Source organism: Cyanistes caeruleus, chromosome Z (genome assembly GCF_971803275.1).
Source record: "Cyanistes caeruleus chromosome Z, bCyaCae1.hap1.1, whole genome shotgun sequence".
NCBI classification, from domain to species: domain Eukaryota; kingdom Metazoa; phylum Chordata; class Aves; order Passeriformes; family Paridae; genus Cyanistes; species Cyanistes caeruleus.
In genome coordinates, this window is record NC_141732.1 from 78,873,062 (window position 1) to 78,895,413 (window position 22,352).

A 22,352-nucleotide genomic window follows, 5' to 3' on the forward strand; every position below is an offset into this window, starting at 1 on the left:
CCCAAGGACTGGTGGGCTGAGGCACATGCTGAAGCCATGCAGATTCAACTTGAAAAACATCATAAAAACAGCAAATCCTGTTGCTCCAGGTTAGTGACCTGGCACCAGGTTTAGACAGGTAAATTGTGTGTTTATCCCCATATCCTGTGTCCCTGTATCCAGTGTCATAAGGCAGCGAGGAGCAGTGAAGCAGCACTGCACACAGGGACATCAGACAGACCAGTAGCCCTGAGGCACATAAGCTTCTCAATCAAAACCATAATCATATCTATGGATGTGGTAACAACAAGGGAAGGAACTTTCAGGAGATGCGGTCAGAAAACTAGTTTCATGCTCCAGCAGTAGATAAGTTTGTTTCCAGTGGTGCATAGTCAGAACAAACCCAAAGTTTAGAGAATCACAGAAGTTAATTAAATCATAGAATCAGAGAATCCCAGGATGGTTTGGGTTGGGAGGGGCCTTAAAGACCACCTAGTCCTGATGCCTTAGGATTATACCCTTTCTATTTTCATATATTTGTAATCCTGCAACTCTTTAGTGTATAACTCTAGATTCCATACAGAGTGTTAGCTGCTGCTTTCCCATTTTGGTCAGATAATTCCTCTCTGCCCTGGGAATCATGGGAAAATGGGAATCGCCCTTATTGCCTCAGGGCCTGAGAAATGTAAACAAAAGTTGGGGGCAACAAACTTGGGGTAAATTACTTCATTACTTGGAGGTGTAATTGGTAGATTAACGCCACAATACGCAAGTGAACCAAACTTAAAAAATATGAAAACCTATGACCCATTGTCTATTTTTGGGGTGTAGCCCATGGGGGGAGGTTTGTATGCCCCAAGTGTACCTGAAGGCCCTTCAATAAATACAAGTTCTTTTTATTCCCTTTAATTTTGTGGGGCCCCTGTTTTCAGGTGGTCCCAAAAAGGCATCAGTTCCAACTCCCTGCCATGGGCAGGGACACCTTCCACTAGACCAGGTTGCTCCAAGCCCCATCCAGCCTGGTATCCAGAGCTTACCAGGGACAACCTGATAAACCTAAGAGCTCACAAGACCCTCAACGGAGAGGTGGTTGGAAGAGATGAATAAATTCCTCCAGATCCTTCCTGGGACCTCCCAGCAGGTTGGATGTGGCACAGCCCCTCCCTGGGTAGATGTAAATCAGCTTCCAGTGTCAGCACTTAAGCCTGGAGCACAGCTACAGCTAAGCCAGGTACTCTGTGCAACTGCTGGTGCTCCTCTAAGTAAGATTTCTGAGAGATATGAGTAAAATTTGACCCAAAGGACAAGTTTAATCCCCACTAATGAAAGACTTTAGGAACAGGCAAAAGCCCTTAGGAACAGGCAAAACCTGAGATCTGAGAGGGATGCACATACCCTGAACACAAGCCAGCATGACCAATGCATCGTGCAGCGCTCCTCTCAGCACATACAACTTCTTAGTTACCTACAGAGTGGGAGGCTCCAGACTTTCTAGATGGCTACACTTTAGAAGAACTTCAAATTGAAAATTTCCAACAAAGATCACCCCTGTGTCTGGTCCTTTTCTTACTCTGAGTGTGAAGATCCATCCAAGGAGTTTGCTGATCAGAGGCATAGATTTTTAGTAAGCACTTTCTGAATGTACAAATAATTGTTGGAGTCCTCAAATATTCTCTTGAAAAGCAGAAGCACTTCAGCTCTATATGTCTGGGAGTAATTGAAAACATCATCTCTGCCATGCTGGTCAGACCAACAGTGTCTTCTGCCTCTTGGAAAACCTGGAGAACAGGACCATCAGTGTCTAAACCACAGCTACAGCTCAGACAAGCAATGGGAGGGATGACAGAAGCATCACTTCCAGTCAGCCACCTCAAATGTCATTCCTTAACCAATGACCTTTCTCCACTGTCCCTCCTGTGTAGCTTCATCTCATATTAAAACCTTTCTTAAAGAATCTCAGAATGGTTTGGGTTGGAATGAACCATCAGGACCATCTAATTCCAACCCCACTGCCATGGGCAGGGACACCTTCCACTATCCCAGATTTCTCCAAGCCCATCCAACCTGGCCTGGGACACTTCCAGGGGCAATCACAGCTTTTCTGGGCAGTCTGTGCCAGGGCCTGCCCACCCTCACAGGGAAGAATTTCTCCCTTCTAGATGATCTAAATCTACCCTCTTTTAGTATAAACCATTCCCCCTTGTCATATTACTATCTGCCCAGGTAAAAAATTCTTCCCCCTCTTTCTTTTAAGCCTCATTTGTCCATCAAAAGTGGGTACTTACTGTGACTGTTAGAAATGTACCAAGCTGTAGCCATCAACTGTGGCATAATCAGGCTCCCCTGAAACACAAAGTACAAAAAATCCCCTCAGGTTACCCATGTGAAGTGCTCATTATGTGATTTTAAACAGAGCAGAAACACCACACACTGGCCAGCGACATTAAAGGGATGGGATGCAAGAGTGAATGAGGCTCAAGCCAGGCTGGGAGAGCTGGGGGTTTCACTTGGAGAAGAGAAGGCTCCAAGGAGACCCCCTGCCAGTGCCTAAAGGGGGTCCAAGGGAGCTGGAAAGGGACTTTGGGCAAGGGCTGAAGTGATAGTTCCCCTGTGTGGCCAGAAAGCACACGAAGCAGTAACTCACCTGGTGCACTGGTCGGGGTGGGCAAGGGTCCCCTCCTGCACAGAAGGAAACACAGAGCTGAGGATCTGCATGGCTAAGGAACTCCCTTTGCCCTGGTTCTGCACCCACAGCTGCCCCACCAGAGCTGGTGGGAGGGCAAGAGGTTTGGCCAGCCCGACCTTTATGGAGACCTGACAAGGCAAGTCATGATGGGCTCACCACCCACAGCCCACTTGGCAAACACAGGAACCTGACACAGTGGAGGAGAGGAAAAATAACCAGAAAGCACAGAGTCGGGGGAAAATTCACAAGTGAGCCTCAGGGCATGTCTTTGTACATGCCCTTTGCCAGAGTGAGACATCAGGAAGCTGTAATTGGGCATGATTCCTCTCTGAGTGTGGCAGCCAAAGTGACAATTCATCCTTAGCATGAGTCTTGGCCCCAGTCATCATCTTCCCCCGAGAGAAAAACCCTCCACCATGTCCTCCCTGCCCAGCTTCTGTCCCACAAAAGTGAATTCAGCTCTGCAGTTCCTCTCTCCACCCACAAATGCTTTTAACCCTCCTCAGACAGATAGATACACCATGCAAGTAAATATTTTCCTCTAAATAGAGGAATTAGAAGCTTAAGTTAAGCTTCTAATAGACTGAAAGGAACAGAATATGCCTGTTTTGGGGGAGGGAGCATCATCTGCAGTAACAATTGCAGTTGCACACGTTACACACCTTACCTTGATATAGGCACAGGAGCTGGACTTCTCGCAGCAGGAGTCACATTTCTCTGGGCATTATAGTAGTTTTCATAAACAACAGGAGCTAGGAGAGTTGAGAGTAGTAAAGTACAAGCCTCTTACAGACATAAAATACTTGCTATACCAACATTCAGCTGCTAAGTCTTCCTCCTCCCTGAGAAAATTCCTGATCAGGAAACTGAAAAACAGGACTATGATCTCCAGGGGCTGTCGAGAGTGGCAGAGACTAGTGCTGCATGGCAACGAATGAAATGCAAAATGAGTGTTTTCTGCACACAAAATGATGCTGACCAGGGCAGCCAGCTCCATGAGGAGTACAGAGCAGACAGCACTACTTTCTGAGATTCTATTAATTCTGAGATTCTTACCTGGAGCCAAACTTCCAGTTTTGCGTAAATTTACAAAAAAATCAACATCCTTCTCAATGCTGCACATTTCTAAACTCTTGCGGATTTCCTCATATTTCTGCAAATGGGAAATAAAGTGCATTTGTTTATATCAGGTCAAAAAAAAACCCAAGGCTTTTTCCCAATTGCTTACCACACACAGGGTGAAAGCCCAGTACTCACTTACACAAGCTCCACTGTCAGGGGAATCACAGAATCCCAGAATAGTTTGGGTTGGAAAGGAACTTTAAAGCCCATCCCATTCCAGACCCTGCCATGGGCAGGGACACCTTCTACTAGACCAGGCTGCTCCAAGCCCGGTCCAGCCTGGCCTTGGACATTTCCAGGGATGAGGCAACCACATTTTCTCTGGGAAATCTGTGCCGGGGCATCTCCACCCTCAAAGAATGTGGGAATCCCAAAGGAAACATCATTTGCAAGAGTTTTGGCCAATCCTTCTGCTTGCCCACTCATGCCAGCATCCGTGGTCAATCAAGAGCCACAGCCCAAATTTGATGTAACACAGCTTAGTGCCTAGGAAAACAAATTAGGCTTTGCTTTCCTGCAGAGAAAAATGAGTATTTTAAGTTGAGGTACCTCATCATTCTGGACACATCCCAGGGAGAGCTGGTTGACGTGGAGCCAGAGGGCATTACGGAAATAGTTGATCCGCTCGCACTCTTGAGTCTCAAAGAACTGAAAAAAACACAGACAAAACTGTCCATAACATCTTTAAAATGAGGGCAAATCTCTTTTGTCCTAATTGCTTCTCACCCCCACATGCCAAAACAAAGCTAACTGCCAGAAGGAGTTGGTGTTGGTCTTCTGCAGGAAACAAGGAAGCCGTGAGTCCTCTGGCTTGTTCAAAGAGATAATCCTTCTCTGCAACCAGGTAATTAAAAGTTGAGTACTAAGCTTGGAAAATCTGTAAGCCTAATGTGGAGGGGACCACCCAGCACATTTCTACCTCTGGGGAAACCAACCAGCTTCCTAAAAGCAGTACAGGTTCCCTGTTTGCCTGTGGTTCCACTCCACTTCCTTTTCACAGGTACCCTTGAATCAAAGAATCATATAGGTTGGAAACGCCTTCTAAGATCCTCAAATCCCACCATTACTCCTGCACTGCTGAGGTCACCACTAACACATTTCCCCAGCTGCCACATGTACATGTTTTTTTTAACATTTCCATGTTCCAGGTATGGAGCAATGAAAAAAAAAGCACTGGGGATCTATGAAATCAGAGGTATATTGACTGGTTGGTCTCCTTGCTCTTTCCTACCTAGCCCTACTCCAAGCAGGTTTAAACCCTTTTGAAATCTGCTGTCTAGTACTCCTCAATTTCACATCCTTTTACACATTTCCGTGAACATCCACACTTGTTACCACTTACGACCTTTGTAACACAGGGAGAGGAAAACTTCCACATCACCCATCTGCAAAACTGAAACTGCTGCTTTCCACTCCCCACCACAGAATTGTCAGGGTTGGAAAAGCTGTTTAAGAACATCGAGACCAGCCAGTAACCCAGCACTGCCAAGCCACCACTAAACTCTGTCCCCATCCTAGAGGCTTCCAGAGAAGACTCCAAAGGCACACCAGCACAGAGACACCCACATCACACAAAACAGACAGCAAATTCCAGTTCAAAAGGGAAAAGTAGAATAGCAGCCTGAAGAGACCTGACTTGGAAGGGATCAGCACAGCTGGGAATGGGAAAGTTGGTTGCAAGGCTGAAGCAGATCTGGGATAAAATCTGTCTTTCCAGTCCCTGTCCACCCCTCAGTCACAGATCACAGGCCAGCAGCAGAGCAGATGCTCAGCCCTCTTGCTACCTGGAATTGCTGCCCTCCTGCTAGTCTGGAATTCCACAGCATGTGCTAGAAATCCCTGCTGGACCACTTCCCTGTGAGGCAGTCTGCTTCAGGCTGATACACACACTCAGAGGGGTTCCCACACTACTGCATGGTCTGTGAGACACGAGGTGAAGGGCTTTTGGCACAGGGTGCGTGTGGAGATGGCTTCACCTGCATCTCCAGCCACCAGCAGCCTCTGCTGCAAAGTCATGTAAAGTCTTCCAGAGTTTCAGACAGTCTTCCAGGTGTTGTTGAGGCTCCAGGACATACTGCCCTGGAGTCACTGAGTATCCAGAGGTGACCACAGCTGTTCAAGATGACAGCCATGCCACACATGCAAGCAGATAGTGGGCAAAAATGTCACTACCTTGACTCTGTCAAGGTGCTGGAAAATAAAAAATAATTAAATAAAAGCAGAAACCTTGAAGCAGTGGGGCCTTGAATCCAGAAGCCATGCTTGAGACACACACAGGGTCAGCTGTCACTGCCAGGGGAACACACAGACAGCAAATCTGCACGTCCCTGAGCCCTGCAGCCAGGACTGCAAACCCAGAGGACCACGCTGCCATGTGGAAGTGTTTAGGGGCATTTACCTCACAAGCTTTGATGTGCTCGTTCTGCCACTCTTCCCTGATCTTCTCCATTGTGGTCACACTCTGCTGGTAACTCCTGTCTGTGAGACAAACCATATTTTGGCTGAAAGTGTGTCTGCCCATGGCAGTGGGGTCAGAATGAGATAGGACCTTTAAGGTCCCTTCCAACCCAACTCATTTTATGATTCTATGATTCCATGATTAACATTCATTAAAATATCCCTTCACTAGAAGGTAATTCTAGGGCTGGGATAAAGGCTGAAAAGGAAGGGAGATCAGGGATCTCAGAAGGACATGGCTTTGGTGGGGCCATGCAGGCTTCTCCAGGGAAGTTGCCCACTGCTGCTATCTTGGGTATGTGTTTCTGAGGAGTCATGCCTGACCCAAGAGCTGGAGCTCACCCACGAGCCACATCACACCTTCACAACCCCTTGCCCCTGGAAACACTCCCCTCACCATCCCAGCATGGCATTTCCACACTCACCAGTGTCCTCCAGTGCTGATTTTGTCTGAGCCAGCTTCAGGAACAGCTGACAAAAACAGGAGAGACAAGGAAGGTGGAGAAGAGGTTGGCTGTGTCAGCAGTGGCACTTCAGCCCCACTGGGGAGCATCACCAGCCACCCCATCTCACCCCAAAACCCAGAGCTGGGAGACAAGCCATGGGGCATGAGAGCTGCAAGAAAAAACATCCCTTCCCCTTCATTCCCCTCCACTGTGGTGGCTGTGACCACCCACTTCCCATACCTTCTCCTGCTGCTTCTGTGTGACCAGGCTGGCGTTGCGGTGCACAGCCTGCTCCGCCTCATCCTTGTCCCGGCAGCGCTGCTCGTACAGACGCTTGGCCTAGGACAGACACCAGAACAGCCAGATGCAGACACATCTCGGGGGAAGCCCTCGGGGAAAAGCTCAGCCTGCAAGGGAACAGGCTGCCTGCAGAGCAGGGAATGGCACAAAAGGTGCCCTGCAGTTTGGGAAAAGCCTTGCAAGGCAGGCTGCTCTTGGATTGGAGTGAAAAGTTCCTGGCAATCAAGGCCAAGGGCATGTCCAGAGAAAGCCTGGGGAATGGGGAGGAACACAAGTCTGATGAGGAGCAGCTGAGGGGGCTCAGCCTGGAGAAACAAAGGCTCAGGGAGGATGTTCTGGCTCTGTACCACTCCCCAGCAGAAGGAGACAGCCAGGGGAGAGTCGGGCTCTGCCGCCAGGGAACAGGGACAGGACAAGAGGAAGTGGCCTCAAGTTGCATCAGAGGATGTTTAGAGTAGATATTCAGAAAAACTTCCTCACAGAAATCACTTTCATGCCCTGGAGCAGTCTGCCCAGGGCAGTGGTGCAGTCACCCCCCATGGAAGTGTTCAAAAAATGTATGGATGTGGCACTTGGGGAGATGGCTTAGTGGTGGGCTTGGCAGTGCTGGGCAAATGGTTGGACTCAAACATCTTTTCCAGCCTGAATAATTCTCTGTTTCTAAGCCATTTGTATCCAACCCTGCCGAAGTTACCACTGGCCATGTCTTTGGTGTGCTCTTCTCTGTTTCTGAGCACACCCTGCACAGCACTCACACAGACATGGTGTCAAGAGTCACAGCAGAAGAGGAAACCCCTCTCATTTAAGCCTGTCCCAGTGCTCTGGTGTGAGCAGCATTAACCCACATGACAAGGAACAGCAGCACATTTGCTTTACCTCCATGGTCTTCTTGTACTGAAGATTCCTGTTTTTGTGAATTGCCTCCATTATCAGCTCTATCTGTGAAGACAACAGACCTGGGGTCAGCACATCACTGACCATCAAAGCTCCAGTACACACTCTGGGGCTTAGAAGAGGAAGAGCCACACACCACAATGAGATGTGTTTAAAGGCCTTCAACCACCCAAATCATCTTCACAAAACTCATCTTTTGTGCTTCTGCCTAAGCCTTGAATTGTGCATGCAAAGGAGCTCTAAAAACTAAATCCTAGCAATATATAGTACTGTATCACCTCCACAGACTCTGGCAAAACTGGGAAGCCTGCTCCCCACTTCCAGGTCCAAACCAGTCCCTGGTTCTGGCAGTTTTCCCTGGTTTACCAGACAAAGGAATCTCAAGCCAGAAGAATTTAAAAGGTTTGATCATTTTAGCCAAGTGCTGTATGACTTCCCCAATGGAGATAATAAATGGAGCTAAAGAAACATTCCAGTGCTGTGGCTGACCCCAAAAAGCACATGAAGAAGACGTGGAAGTGAGAAGAAGGAAGTTGGATGTTACTACACAGTTCAACACAGTTACAACACATAGGAAGGAGCTCAGTACTTCCCAGCAGCACAGGCAGTGGGGGCATGGCATGGGACAGCACCAGGATCAGCCCCTTGCTGGGGCAGGATCAACACCCTGCAGGAAGGCACGTCTTCCTACGGTGCCTGACCTTTTTCCGATGCAGCTTTTGCTTTTCCCTGAAGTCTTCCATCTTCTTTGCTTCCTCCCGAAGGGTTTGTGCCAGCTGGATGTGACCTTGTCCCACATTGTCTATCTCTGCAAAGAGAAAATAAATTCAACATTTTTATATATATATAGATATTCCTAAAGAGACTGTTTCTCAAGTAAACTTAGAACACATCACACATCCCCTTTCAGAAATGTGAAAAAGCTCCAGCTTGTCTGAAGCAGCCTCCAAGCAGTGCCCAGCAATGTGAGGATCCTGCTGGGACCTGCTCCCCAGTTTGAGAAAACTCTCCCCCTCAGGCAGGTAAATCTAGGCATGTTTCAACACAGTGCATTGCCCCAGGCCAGCAGGCAATGACTTGGAGCACAGAAAAATGAAGGCTAAAACAATCTCAGGCTCCTCTTGCTGAAGGCAAGTGGCCACACGGAAACACCACCCCAGCAAGTCCACCAAGGCAGTGGAGCCAAAGGGCAGCTCCGGATTCAATCCCCAAAGCTTCTCCAAACCCACAGCTGTGAATTGTAAGCACTGGTGAAGGCTCCCTGTTAGGGAGATCCACAGGGGCAGCAAAGAAACCTGGACTGGGCAAGGGATGGACCAGGATAGCCAAGTGCTCACCCCCAGCTGCTGTCTGATGGTACCATGGCAGGATGTGACACATGACAACGTATGCTGGCCAAAGCACCATCTTCTAGGTGCTCCAGTTAGAATCACACAATCATTTAGGATGGAAAACCCCTCTGAAGAACTTCAAGTTTAACCATTCCCCCAGAAAGACCAAGGTCACCACTTACCCATTTCCCCAAGTGCCACATCCACACGGCTTTTAAATCCCTCTGGGGATGGAGATTCCACCACTGCCCTGGGGAGCTCTGCCAGGGCTGGACAACTCTTTCCATGAAAATATTTCCCTACTATCCAATCTAAACCTGTCCTGGCCCAGCCTGAGGCCGTTCCCTCTCCTCCTGTCCCTGTTCCCTGGCAGCACAGCCCGACCCCCCCGGCTGTCCCCTCCTGGCAGGGACTTGTGCAGAGCCACAAGGGCCCCCTGAGCCTCCTTTTCTCCAGGCTGAGCCCCTTTCCCAGCTCCCTCAGCCGCTCCTGGGGCTCCAGCCCCTTCCCCAGCTCCGTTCCCTGCCCTGGACACGCTCCAGCCCCTCGGTGTCTCTCCTGTGCTGTCCCCAGGTTCAAGGTGTGAGTTACAGTGTGTTTGTGAGGAGGACAAGCCTGTCCAACAAACCCCAGATGAGCACCCTGTGCACAGCTTCCTATGCACAACATAAACATGAAAAAAACATAAACAGACCTGAAAGCCCAAGAGATCCCAAAATGATGCCTTGTGGGTCTCCTGTCCCACACACGTCCTGGCTCATTTTGTCCCACGCCCCCCACACTGGAATGAACCAGGCCAGCAGTACAGCCTATGCCTGGCCTCAGCACTGCACAGCTTTAGAGATTTCTCTGCTATTTTCTTCCCTAGCACTTCAGGCTTTAGCACTGCCAAGTGTCCTGGCAAACACCAGTAATTACTTACGTTGCTTGAAAACATCGAGGGATCTCTTCAGCGTGCTGAAAAACACAGGCAGGGCAATAGAGAGGGTAGAAAATCACAGTCAGCCACAGGCATCAGCAGAGCACCTCTTCCAAAACAGAGGTCACTCAGCAATGGCCAAAGTACCTCAAAGCACTTTTATTTACCCTCTTAGTACCTCCAGCTTTTCCCCCTCTCAGCAGGTCTAACACAGTTCACTTAGTTTGATACCTATTTTACATCTTTCTGAACACTGGGTGCCATTAAAAACTCAAAGTTTTGTGACAAATATTTCTGGCAACCTCCTAAAACCATCACCTGGAACAGATAAACAATTTCAACACGGTGCATTTTCCAGTGGTTGGAAAAGTAGGGAGCTTTTCTCCCTATTAATATTACACAGTAAAGAGGTCTGAAACATTTTAAGTAATACCTCAATATGAAACTGTAAGTAAATGACCAGGGCATGTGTAAAGCACAGAAACAAAGGAGGAAGCAGAAGGCACTGAAGATCACTTGGGAAATGGAAAAAACCATGGTGGCCACAGCACGCTGGGCTCTAAAGATTTGCGTGGTTTGATTCAAGGAAGTACTTGTAGTTCCCTCTGGCTACAAAACCTGCCTGGAGGTAACCCAAGGTCTCATGAAACTCAGCTTTCTGCTGACCCACCAGCCCACACCTCCCCTGAGCATCTACAGTGCTTTGGTTAATCTGTGGCTAAGGGGAACCTGGTGGGCTCCAAAACAAAGCAAATTAGAGCCCAACTGGGCACTGCTCATTCATGAGAATGATTTCAGCTCATCTCCTAATCACATTTCCATTCTGTTTTGTCTCACAGCTTCCTTTCTCTTCTTCCTCCTTCCCTGCTTCAGCGACTCCCATAAAAGCAACTGCGAACTTACTTCAGCTCTGTCTGCCCACAGGGCTTCTTCTTCGACAAGTTAATGAGCTCCTTGCCATATTTTTCTTCTATAATTGCTCTGTTCAGGAAAGAGAAAAATCAAAGAGAGAAATCAGTGATTGGTTTGGGTTGGAAGGGACCTGAAAGCTCTTCCAGTTCTACCCTCTGCCATGGGCAAAAACATCTTCTACAACCCCAGGGTGCTCCAAGCTCCAAGAGGCCTTGGACACTTCCAGGATGGGGCAGCCACAGCTGCTCTGGGAAACCTGTGCCAAAAAGGGTCCCACCACCCTCACAGCCAAGAATTCCTTCCCAATATCCCATCTAATCCTGCCCTCTGGCAATGTGTGGCAATAAGTACTCTCTGTACCTGGCACTAATCCTTAGGGAGAACACCTGTAGAAGAGTCCAAATCTTGTGAGGTTTCATAAATAACACCTTTGGAAGACCATATTACCTCCTCCTCTCAGAACAAAGGAAGGAGGGAAAGAGAGCCCATGTGTTGCAGTGTAAGAACCACCAGGTTTTTTGCAGCTGCTTTGAAATCACTACAAACAACCAGGGCTGGACTTGCTTGGTCAAATGTAGTTCCCTCCATGTGGGCAGCCCTAGCTGTTTGTAGCCAGTGGAAAGGAACAAGTACTGCTAGAGGCTGCCATTAGAACATCTACTGGATAAAAAAAATAACTTTCTAAAATGCCTTAACTACTAACACAGGTGGAGACCCCCTGTGTAATTGATTTCTGGAGTTTGGCAATTAAATTCACTTAGCTTAACTCTAAAAGCTCCAAAAGCTAATAGGGAAATTGAAAAAAAAAATGTATTATACATTGATTTTTTTAATTTTTTTTTTTAACCTAACAACATTCCCAGGAACTTTGTTTGAGACAAAACATCCAGCAGACACATTCCCCATAGCTGGAACTGTGTAACAGCCATGCTGGACACCTGGGCCAAGTCCAAGAAGGCAAATCCAGGTCCAGCCTCTGATTTCCTCCTGGCTAGACACTTCAGTGGCAACCTACACCTCCCTTCAAGACCACAGAGGGCACAGGGTGTAGAGGAGGCTTTTGGCACTGCATTGTCACAGATGAGTGAGACTTGGCTCTCAGGGTCCACCTCCTCATGTGGAAAGCCCAAATTTTCCTGGAAGATGGGATTACAGCTTGAACAGATGTAGGTGCATTAGACACTTTTAAGTGCAGTTCTCCTCCTGTTCTTCCCAATTTTGTTTGTTCCAGGATGCTCTGTACCAAGTCATGCAGTCAGAGGATGGTTTTCTCCAGTTGTCACTACCAAAATGACATTAATTCAATATACAGTGTTTTACAATGCTCTTTATATTCAGCCATTGCTAACCAGGTGAACCAGAAAGGCAAAATACATGGCCAGATCATCACAGCTGTTTTTGCAGCCACAGAATTTTGGCTTAGGTCATCTCCTCTGATTAATAATGGCAGTACCTAACATTACCACTTTTTAACACTGAATATATGGGGTGCTCATAATGCACAGAGACAAGGACAGGACAAAGCCATGGCTCCCCTAGGCCAAGATCTTCTTACCTGATCTTCTGCAAGGTAAACAGCAAGGTAAACTTCATGGGACAGCATTTTAACATCAGTTAAACATAGCAGAAATCAAACTGGGAATACCAGGAGAAGGAGTAGTGCCACAGCACCACTTCCAGGCTCAACCCACCCCATTGTCAGAGGCAGCTTCCTACCTTTCCTTCAGAAAGTCTTCAAACTCTTTGCAGTTCTTCCTGCCATCATTCAGATGCTGAATGATGCTGTCATAGCCAACTGTGCTGGTCAGATCCGTGCTCTGAAAACACAGGAACAGGAGTCCCTGTCAGTGCAATCCACCTCCTGAGGCACTGGCTCAGCAGGAGCAAGTGTGCAAGTTATGAAATGCTCTTTATGAAACAAAATCTTTTGGTTTAGGGGTAGGAGAGACTCCAGAATGAGAACAACAGTGGAAATCTGAGACAACATACATCTATGCCACTCACATTTGCCATAGACTTCTGAAGGGTCAGTGTTTTCTTCCAAATTATTCCTTAAAAACATGTTGCACTGATGCATGAAGGAAAAGAAAAAAAGAATGGAAAAGGAAAATGAAAAGGAAAAAAGAAAAAGAAGGAAAAAAAAAAGATGCAGCAATGATGTAAGCTGACTTACTCTACCTCATTCTTTCCCCATTCCTATACATGGCTGCAGAAAAGGGAGCAATAGTAGGAGCAGTTATGAAGCTCAGCAATAGGAAACAAAAGCCACAAAACATTATCAAGAAACCTGAACAGGATAGTGGCAGGATGGAGAGATTCAGGAAATAGTTCAAAGCCAGGATGAGAGTATGCAGAGATCTGGCATAAAAGCGTGGGCAGCAGAAGAGGGGATTTCTTAAAGAGTTTGTTGCTGATGCGATAAAGGAAGAGTTTGTGATAAAGGAAGAGTTTAATTAAATGGAATTCCCTATTCAAGTACTTGACTATCAGAGACCAGAAAATGAGAAGTGAAAGGGAGATGTGGTAAAGTGGGACTGGCAGAAAATCCACAGGTATCTCCAGATCAGCTTTGCATGGGAACACAGGACTGTAGAGCAGGATCTAAGCAGAAACCAAACTTCCTTTACAAAATGCAAATGTCCCTCCAAATTGAGGTTAATACTGATAAATTCACAACCAGCTCTCAGGTTGCTCCACATCTTCACTGACTGGGTCTGTGAAAAGGAAACACTGCACTGGAGTCAGGCTTCATTACATTTGCAAAACACAGGAACAGCCTAACTTGAATTCCTATCCCCACTTTCAAAGGAAACAAAATGGATGCAAAGCACAACTGCTGGTCATTTCAATCCCAGGAAGGAGGGAAGGCAGAGCCCCATCACTGCACATCCAGGGGCACCCAGAGGCTCCTGCATCCTGCTCTGCTGCCCAGCACTCTTGGGGTCCCTGTGCCAGGTAGAGGGTCAAGGGGAAAACTGGGAGTATCTACCAGTAATGTACACTAAGCTCTCTGTTTTATCACTCTTCCTTCTACAGTAGAAGGATTTAATTCCAGCACATGTGTGTTCCTAAGCACACAAGGCTGGACCAGACCCCAGGATGCAAGGTGTAACGTGAAACACGGAATCACACGATTGTTTAAGTTGGAAAAGCCCTCTGAGATCATGGAGTCCAAACACTCCCTAGCATTGCCAAGCCGTTCTCCTACCCATGTCCCCAAGTGCCACATTTATATGGCTTCTAAATTCCTCCATGTGAGTTTTCCATGGCAGGAGCTCCCAGCCCAGATGGAGCTGGCAGGGTTGTACAGTGTCAAATCGGCCTTTACAGAAAACTTCTGGGTAGGTTTGGCACAGAAGGAGCCAAATGGACCAGCACGACTCGGGGAGTTCATCCTGGAGAAGGCTCCAGGAAGACCTGAGAGCCCTGCCCAGTGCCCACAGGAGAGCTGGAGAGGGACTTGGGACAAAGAATGGAAGGACTGGGGATGGGAATGGCCTCCCACTGCCAGAGGGCAGGGTTAGATGGGATATTGGGAAGAATTTCTTGGCCATAAAGATCGTGAGGCCCTGGCACAGGGCACCCAGAGCAGCTGCGGCTGCCCCATCCCTGGAAGTGTCCAAGGCCAGGCTGGACAGGGCTTGGAAGTGGACAGTGGAAGGTGTCCCTGCCCATGGCAGGAGGTGGAATGGGATGGTCTTGAGGATCCCTTTCAACCCAAACCATTCTAGGATTCTGTGACTGCAAAGGCAGCGCTGGCAACAGCAATGGAAGAGAAAGTGCAACACGGCAGGCAGCGAGCCATGGGCACAGAGAAGATGATTTAAAGCCGTAATAACCCAAAGGCAAGTATGAAAGATGGGGAATTACACCAAGCCCTGCCCAAACAGAGCTTGAAGATCTCTCCTGCCACTTTCCAGCACACATCTGTCCTGGTCCTCCCTGCTGGGCAGAGCTGTGAGCTCAGACGCTCTTTACAGGACAGCCCATGGAAACTGCAAACAGATGATTTCAAGGTGACAAAGCAGCACCTGATGTTTCCTGAGCTCGCAGGACATCCAGCCCCCGCTTCCCAACCTGCTGCCTGGATTCAATAACCAGAAGGGGTTTGTGTCACGTTCGTGATGTTTTGGGGTTTGATTGTACTTTTAGCCAAAAGAGAGGTTAAAAGGTTCTGCCGGGGATGTGAAAGCACGTCATGATCCTGTCTGAGTCATAGCAAGCTGCTGAGCCTGACGCTTCCATCTTCTACCCCACTTTACATGGAAAACCCCTGCAGACACACATCCTGTGAAGAAAATGGCATTAGAGAAACAGAGAAACATAGAAATGTTTAAATTAGAAAAGCCCTCTAAGACCACTAAGTCCAAATGCTCCCCAGCACTGCCCAGCCCACCATTAATCCATGTCCCCAAGTGCCACATCCACACAGCTTTTAAATCCCTCTGGGGATGGAGATTCCACCACTGCCCTGGGCAGCCTGTTTCTAGGATTAATAACCCTTGCCATGAAGAAATTTTCCCTAATATCCAATCCAAACATCACTTGACACAACCTGAGGCCGTTCCCTCTCCTCCTGTCCCTGTTCCCTGGCAGCACAGCCCGACCCCCCCGGCTGTCCCCTCCTGGCAGGGACTTGTGCAGAGCCACAAGGGCCCCCTGAGCCTCCTTTTCTCCAGGCTGAGCCCCTTTCCCAGCTCCCTCAGCCGCTCCTGGGGCTCCAGCCCCTTCCCCAGCTCCGTTCCCTGCCCTGGACACGCTCCAGCCCCTCGGTGTCTCTCCTGTGCTGAGGGGCCCAGAGCTGTCCCAGCACTGGAGGTGCCTCAGCAGTGCCAGCACAGGGGACGGGCCCTGCCCTGGGGCTGTGTCACACCTGGCTGGCACAGCCCAGGGGCCACTGGCCTCTCGCCCACCTGGGCACCCCTGGGCTCCTGTCCAGCTGCTGGCACCAGCACCACCAGGACCTTTCCCAAGGGGCCCTTTCCAGCCCCTCTGTCCCAGCCTGGAGCTGTAGGGGTTGGGTGACCCAAGAAAAGCACCTGGCACTTGTTATTGTTGAACCTCACACCTCCAGCCTTAGCCCAGGGATCCAGCCTCTCCAGATCCCCTTGCAGACCTTTCCTGCCTTCCAGCAGTCTGTCTCAACCTTCCCAAACTGAAAGGTTTGGGACACTGCACTTGTTCATGGACCATCTCTTGAAAGATTTATATTTATTCCAAGCTCTCAGTATGTTTCCTCAGCCTTGTGTGCTTAGAGTAACACACCAGAAGCCGGTGACTATTTTAGTAGTGGGAAACACTGTGTAACTGTAGCTGGCTGTGCTGTCCTTGCTCAGTGCACGCTCAAAGTCGCTCCGTGTCTGCAGAAGTTGCTGAGACAAAGAAAGTGCTTATGCTGGTGCCTGTAGGGAGCAGGAGAGGAGAGGCTGCAAGAGCTTGCAGATCCTCCCCATCCCATTACCAGCAGGGTACCAGGACAGAAAAAACTCATTGCAGGGAGGAAAAGACAAATCCACCCACCTCAGACCAGTATCCTCCAAAAATCACAACACAGATCAACACAGACTAGTCAAAAATCAGCTTTTTGACTAGTCATTTTCCATTTGAAGTTTCCTTCCCCTACGCCAACACCTTCCCCAGTCGCCCCCGAGACATCAAAAGCAATGGACCATTCTGCCTTGATGCAACGACTTCTTCTCCCCACAAACCCCACCTTGTTCCTTTGAAACAATGAGCTGGGGATTTCACAATGCTGCTGCTAAGTTCCACCAGGCCAGTCCCCGTTTAGAGAAGGACAAACAGGGGAAAGGGGAAGTGGAACGGCCACCACCAGGAACCCAGGGCTGCATCCCCCCAGCCACGGGTTGTTTTAGCAGCATCACTAAACACACTGCAGGGAGCAGAGCATTGCCTCATTGAAGGCAAAATGACCAACACTGCACTCCCCAAGTTGCCACCTGTTAGCCCACGAATCAGAATTAGAGTGGTTCTTAGCATTATTGTCATTTTTATTTTTACCATATGGTTTTACATCAGCACCAAAGAGTGTTGATAGGTTACCGGAAATATGTGCAAGAACAGGCTTCTGGAGAATAAGGCATGTACTAAGAAAGTGAAAAAAAGTGAAAGAAAAGACCTCACATAGTGAAAGAAGAAGAGCAGATTGCAAAAACAAATGAAAACAAAACGTCATGCTTGCCACCCAACTTGTAGCAATCATTACAGGCAGGGAAAGGGAAAAAAAAACCACGAGCTTTGGGGTATTTTTGTTTTTGCACAGCTCCCTCACAGGCAGGCAGGATACTCAGCCTGTGTGTGTGACATGGGAATCAGAACATGCAGGGCAAAAAATGTTCAGCTTCAGGCATAGCTGGACTTCAGTCCCTGAGCAAGCAGAAGATGCAGAGGGGTGCCAGAGAGCAAACCTCTTCATCTAAGAAAATCCATCATCTTGTATTGAGGCCTGAGAGCATGAGCAAACATCAGTGCAGAGAGCTCTGTGTTTTCCCAATAGAGCACATCAGGAATATCACACCATCAGCTCCAGCAGCAGCCAGTGCAAAAGCAGAGTACCCAGTGAAGGAACCAGAGCTGCTGGGGTTTAAAACTCAATCAGTCCCCATGTGAGGAATGGATGCTAAATATGAGCAAAAGCAGGGAGCACGGTGCCTGTGGAAAAGCAGTCTTACCTGAGAAAGCAGCCTGGGAAATCTAATAAAATAAGGAGGCATTAAAACAATCCTCAGAGACAGAAAACAGCCTTGCAGGTGCTGTGTCAGTTTCTTGTTTTCTTGCAAGAGAAGGTCGAGGGGTGGTGTACCCCACTGACCAATGATGGTAATGTGTTAGTTTAGTAACCAAAAAGAGTTTTACCTTTCTGTACTTTCACGTATCAGTCTATAAAAGAAGATCTGAGGTAATAAACCCTGTTCAACTCACAAGAGAGTCTGTGTCATGCTTCTCGCCATCCCCAACAGTGTAACAGTGAGGCTGGAAGCACAGCCCTGCTAATCCCAACAGAGCAGAGAGGGGGCTGCAACTAAGCCTACAATCACAGAATCCAAGAATAGTTTGGGTTGGAAAGGACCTCAAACCTCACCCCAATTCCACCCCTGCCATGGTCAGGGACACCTTCCAGTGTCCCAGGCTGCTCCAAGCCCTGTCCAGCCTGGCCTTGGACACTGCAGGGATGCAGGGGCAGCCCCAGCTGCTCTGGGCACTGCCAGGGCCTCACCACCCTCACCCATACTATCCTATCCCCACAAAGAAATTTGGAGGTCATCACTCACAACAAGTCACATTTCAAAGCTGGAAGATCCAATATCAAAACTGGCCTACATTTTGAGAGTAGGCCAGTTTTTTTTAGACTTTTATCCCATCAGTTGGAGCATACCTCCCCTGGAGCATTCCCAAAGTTTCCTCCTCCTCATCAGGCTGTCCCAACCACAGAGAAATTTGCTCCCACCAGAGTAACATACATTTTCCCCAGTATTTAGGGATTCTGCAGATAGAGTGGGATGATGAGTTAATTTGGGGGGGGAAAAAAAAAGACATGGGCATTTTGTTGGACCAGCAGATCTGAAGCTGAGACAGCATCAGCACTAAAGAACAATGTGTGGCAGCATCTGCCACCTACCCAAAATCATGCAGCAATAGCCCTCTTGATCTCATCTTGTCTGACAGGTGAAGAACCTACAGAAGATGAAAGTTGTGCCTCACCAAGCTCTTTGTAATGATGATGGTTTAAAACTAAAAGATGGGAAATTAATATTAAATATAAGGAAGTAATTGTTTATGATTGAGGGTATTCTAACAATCTGTGGCTGCACCATCCCTGGAAGTGTTCCAGGCCAGGCTGGACAGGGCAGAGAGCAACATGGTCTCGTGGAAAGTGTCCCTGACCATAGCAGGATGTTGGTCTAGATGGTTTCTAAGGTCCTTCCCACCCCAAATTACTCTATGCTTCTAAGAAATCACTTGCTTCAGCATAGACTTCTCCTATTTTTGCCTTACGCAAAGCAATCTAAGAGGAAAATTGCAGGAGGAAGTGCATGCCCACTCTCAGCACTCAGCAGCAGGTGGGAGCTGGATGTACAGCCTTCCACACTTCATCTTGATCTGGTTTTCTTCTTCCTCATTCCCCCCTCCTCCCCAGCCCCCACAGCTGATGCACAGTCACCAGTACATGGTGTGGCAGCTGCTTGGGGTGGTACCTGCCTTTTCCATGGGCCCAATGACCACAGAAGGGCCTCAGTCTCTCCACTGAGTCACATCCATCATGTTCCATCCCACCTCCACCCCAGCTGCCTGCCCCAGGCACGTTCCATCAGTCAAAGGACAAAACCCAGGAAAAATCCTTGGCAGCACCACTGGTTTGGGGCTCAGCAAAAAACAGGGATTTATTCAGGAAATAGCTGTGTTCACAGTAAAAGTGGTCCAGCAGAGATGAGGACCCCAAGCAACACCCCAGATCCTCCCTGTCTTGGGAGTTAGAAGCTGCTCCTGACCTGGTGTTTTCTCCCACTGAGCCCCCTCCTCCAAGATCCTCCTTCAAAAACCACACCACTGCTGGAGAGGAACAAACCAGGCAGAACTAGCCAAAGTCAGCCCTGCAGTGAGAAGCTCTTTTTCAATCCAGTGTGCCACTGAGGCACAACAAACCCCATCTACTCAGCCTTTTTGGCATCAGTTATTCCCCCAGCCCAGGTGGTGCTGCCACCACCCTCGAAACCTCCCCTCTGCATATGTGCAAAGCAAGGGGAGCACTGTGGAAAACTTCTGCACAAAAAACAGCTGGGAAGCAGCTGCCAGATGGAAAGTTGGCTTTATTCTCCACAACAGGTTTGACACCTGTGTGGGATTTGACAACGCTATGCCAGTTAACTCACTAATGATGCTGGGTAAGGCTGCTGCTCTGCACTTACTCCTCAGCACTCAGGAGCCCCAAACCTGGTTCCAGCTCTTCCTGTGGCCTGTGCTTCTCTCCCACATCCTACAAGATGGAAGCTGCTTCCAGGCAACATCTGGGGAGCCCCACATACCATTCACAGATGAAGATTTTCAGTTCCAAAAGACCAAATTTGGTAATTTACTTCCCGGTTGCCAATACCTAGAATGAAGATCCACCACAAGAGGAACCGAGTAGCCACAGAGCTGAACCTTTGCAGCAGATATGTGGGTTTCCTGCACTTCTCCTTTTATAAAAGCTTAATTCAGACTGAAAATAATAAATTGTGGTCTTCCCCAAACTGTGGGTTTTCCTCCGTGGCTCAACAGTTGGAGCAGCACCACCAAGTGACTTGCTCCTAGCCCAGGATTAGCTCCACATCAAACGAACATTTTTTGCTATGGTGTCTCCAAGTAGTTCTCCAATGGCAAATTAATGATATCCAACCCTTCAGCCTGGCACTGACTTCCTCCAGCAAGGCAGCAGCCACTTGCATGGAGCAGGCTGAAAAGCCTCAACTCTCAAGACATGTATGGTAGGCAGTGCCTGCTGGGGATCACAGAATCCCAGAATGGTTTGGGTTGGAAAGGACCTTAAAGCCCATTTCATTCCACCCTCTGCCACGGGCAGGGACACCTTCCCATATACCAGGTTGCTCCAAGCCCTGTCCAAGCTGCCCTTGAACACTGCCAGGGATCCAGGGGCAGCCAACAGCTTCTCTGGGGAAACCTGTGCCAGTGTTTTACTCAGAGCATTCAGCAAAGTCACTCCACGACCAGGGTCGCTGGCTTTGGAGCCAACTCTAACCAGAAAGCAGCGATGCCTCCACCTCCAGCTGTGCCCCCCCGGCTCCGTCTGGCTGTGCCCGCGCTGTCCCGGTCCCGCCGTGCTCCCACTCACCCAGAAGTGGTCCCTGAACCGCGCCTCCCGCATCCTGCTGTCGCCACCGCCGCGCTCCGCCGCACGCTGCCCGGCCCGGCCCGGCCCGGCCCGGCCCGGCCCGCCCCGCCGAGTCTCCTCCCACGCACGGCTGTGCCCGCCCCGGGACCCCGCGGGTCCGGCAGCGGGGCGTGCTGCGGCAGGCGGCTGCTGCCGGGGAGGGGAAGCTCGGCATCAGCTCTCCGTGCGACAAACCCGTCCGTGAGTGCCGATCCCGCTGAGCCGCACGGCTTCCCCAAGGAAAGACGGAGCGGCTCGGCCGGCGGCTGCACCGCCGTGCCCGCGCCACCTGCAGTGTCCTGCACGCCGGGCTCGGAGCTTCGGGAGTATTTTGGGAAGGTTTCATGGAATCATAAAATTGCTTAGGTTGCGAAAGCCCTCCAAGGTCATCGAGTCCAACCATTCACCCAGCACTGCCAAGCCCACCATTAACCCACGCTCCACACATCCACAGAAGTTTTTAGCCCAAGGATGAGGGCTTCACCGCTGCCCTGGGCAGCCTGTGCTAGGGCAGGGAAACTCTCCAGGTCGAGATTTTTCCTAATATCCAGTCTAAACCCATCCTGGCACAGCTGCAGGCTGTTGCCTGTCCCTGTTCCCTGGGAGGAGAGTCCGACCCCCCCCGGCTGTCCCCTCCTGGCAGGAACTTGTGCAGAGCCACAAGGGCCCCCTGAGCCTCCTTTTCTCCAGGCTGAGCCCCTTTCCCAGCCACTCCTGAACACACACATCCCGTGTCACACACAGCTTATTGGGCACCAATGCCTGACACAAGACACTCCATGAGGGACCTCTGAGCAATGCTTGGAAAATATGAAAGCATACTGGGAGATGCAATGTACTGAAATGCCTCAGTCACACCCACCACGCTCAATTGCTGCCTCTGCTTGAACACAGAGACAACTAAAACACTCCAGTGATGTAAAAACAGGCATTTTCAGCTTACTGCAGTAACATGAGGGTGATTTAGGCAAACTGACCCTGTTCGGAGCCTCCTGACACAAGAGAGCACAAACCAGCACCATGAATCCACACAACCAAGCACCTGAACAGGCCCTAAAAGAGCTGGAGAGGGACTTTGGACATGGGCACAGAATAACAGAAAAAGGAAGAATGCCTTCCCACTGAGAGAGGGCAGGGATAGATGGGATCTTGGGAAGACTCTTCCCAGTGAGGATGGTGAGGCCAGGGCACAGGTTGCCCAGAGGAGCTGTGGCTCCCCACCCCTGGCAGTGTCCAGTGCCAGTGTCCAGTGATGGGGCTTGGAGCAACCTGGGACCAGGCGTCCTGCCCACAGCAGGGGGTGGACATGGATGATCTTTAAGGTCCCTTCCAAACCAAACCACTGATTCTGTGATCCACTCACCATTTCCCAGTCTCCCAGCCATTTCCCAGCTGCTAGGGCAGCCCATGGCACCACTCA

At 49.3% G+C, this 22,352-nt stretch overlaps 1 protein-coding gene across 1 annotated transcript; it reads right to left on the bottom strand.

Moving 5' to 3' along the window:
- Window positions 1-691: 691 nt before the first annotated feature.
- On the bottom strand, window positions 692-20,994 carry PSTPIP2 (proline-serine-threonine phosphatase interacting protein 2). Its single transcript, XM_023943992.2, has 15 exons — window positions 20,894-20,994; window positions 12,763-12,863; window positions 11,038-11,115; window positions 10,138-10,172; window positions 8,586-8,692; window positions 7,867-7,929; window positions 6,931-7,029; window positions 6,670-6,715; window positions 6,186-6,265; window positions 4,337-4,435; window positions 3,722-3,818; window positions 3,333-3,417; window positions 2,624-2,658; window positions 2,265-2,322; window positions 692-1,757 (listed from the first exon to the last, which is right to left on the bottom strand). Exons 1-14 carry the CDS (start codon window positions 20,924-20,926, stop codon window positions 2,273-2,275), a joined length of 1,008 nt encoding a protein of 335 aa, XP_023799760.1. The 5' UTR covers window positions 20,927-20,994; the 3' UTR covers window positions 692-1,757; window positions 2,265-2,272.
- Between the last annotated feature and the right edge of the window lie 1,358 nt (window positions 20,995-22,352).

What these genes read in the sequence shown, in the direction of transcription:
- PSTPIP2 (XM_023943992.2), bottom strand. Translation starts at nt 20,926, where the DNA reads ATGCGGGAGGCGCGGTTCAGGGACCACTTCTGG. An exon ending in CACAGAAGCAGCAGGAGAAG is followed by an intron (nt 6,716 to 6,930) that starts GTATGGGAAGTG and finishes TGTTTTTGTCAG; the next exon opens with CTGTTCCTGAAGCTGGCTCA. An exon ending in ATCAGCACTGGAGGACACTG is followed by an intron (nt 6,266 to 6,669) that starts GTGAGTGTGGAA and finishes TTTGTCTCACAG; the next exon opens with ACAGGAGTTACCAGCAGAGT.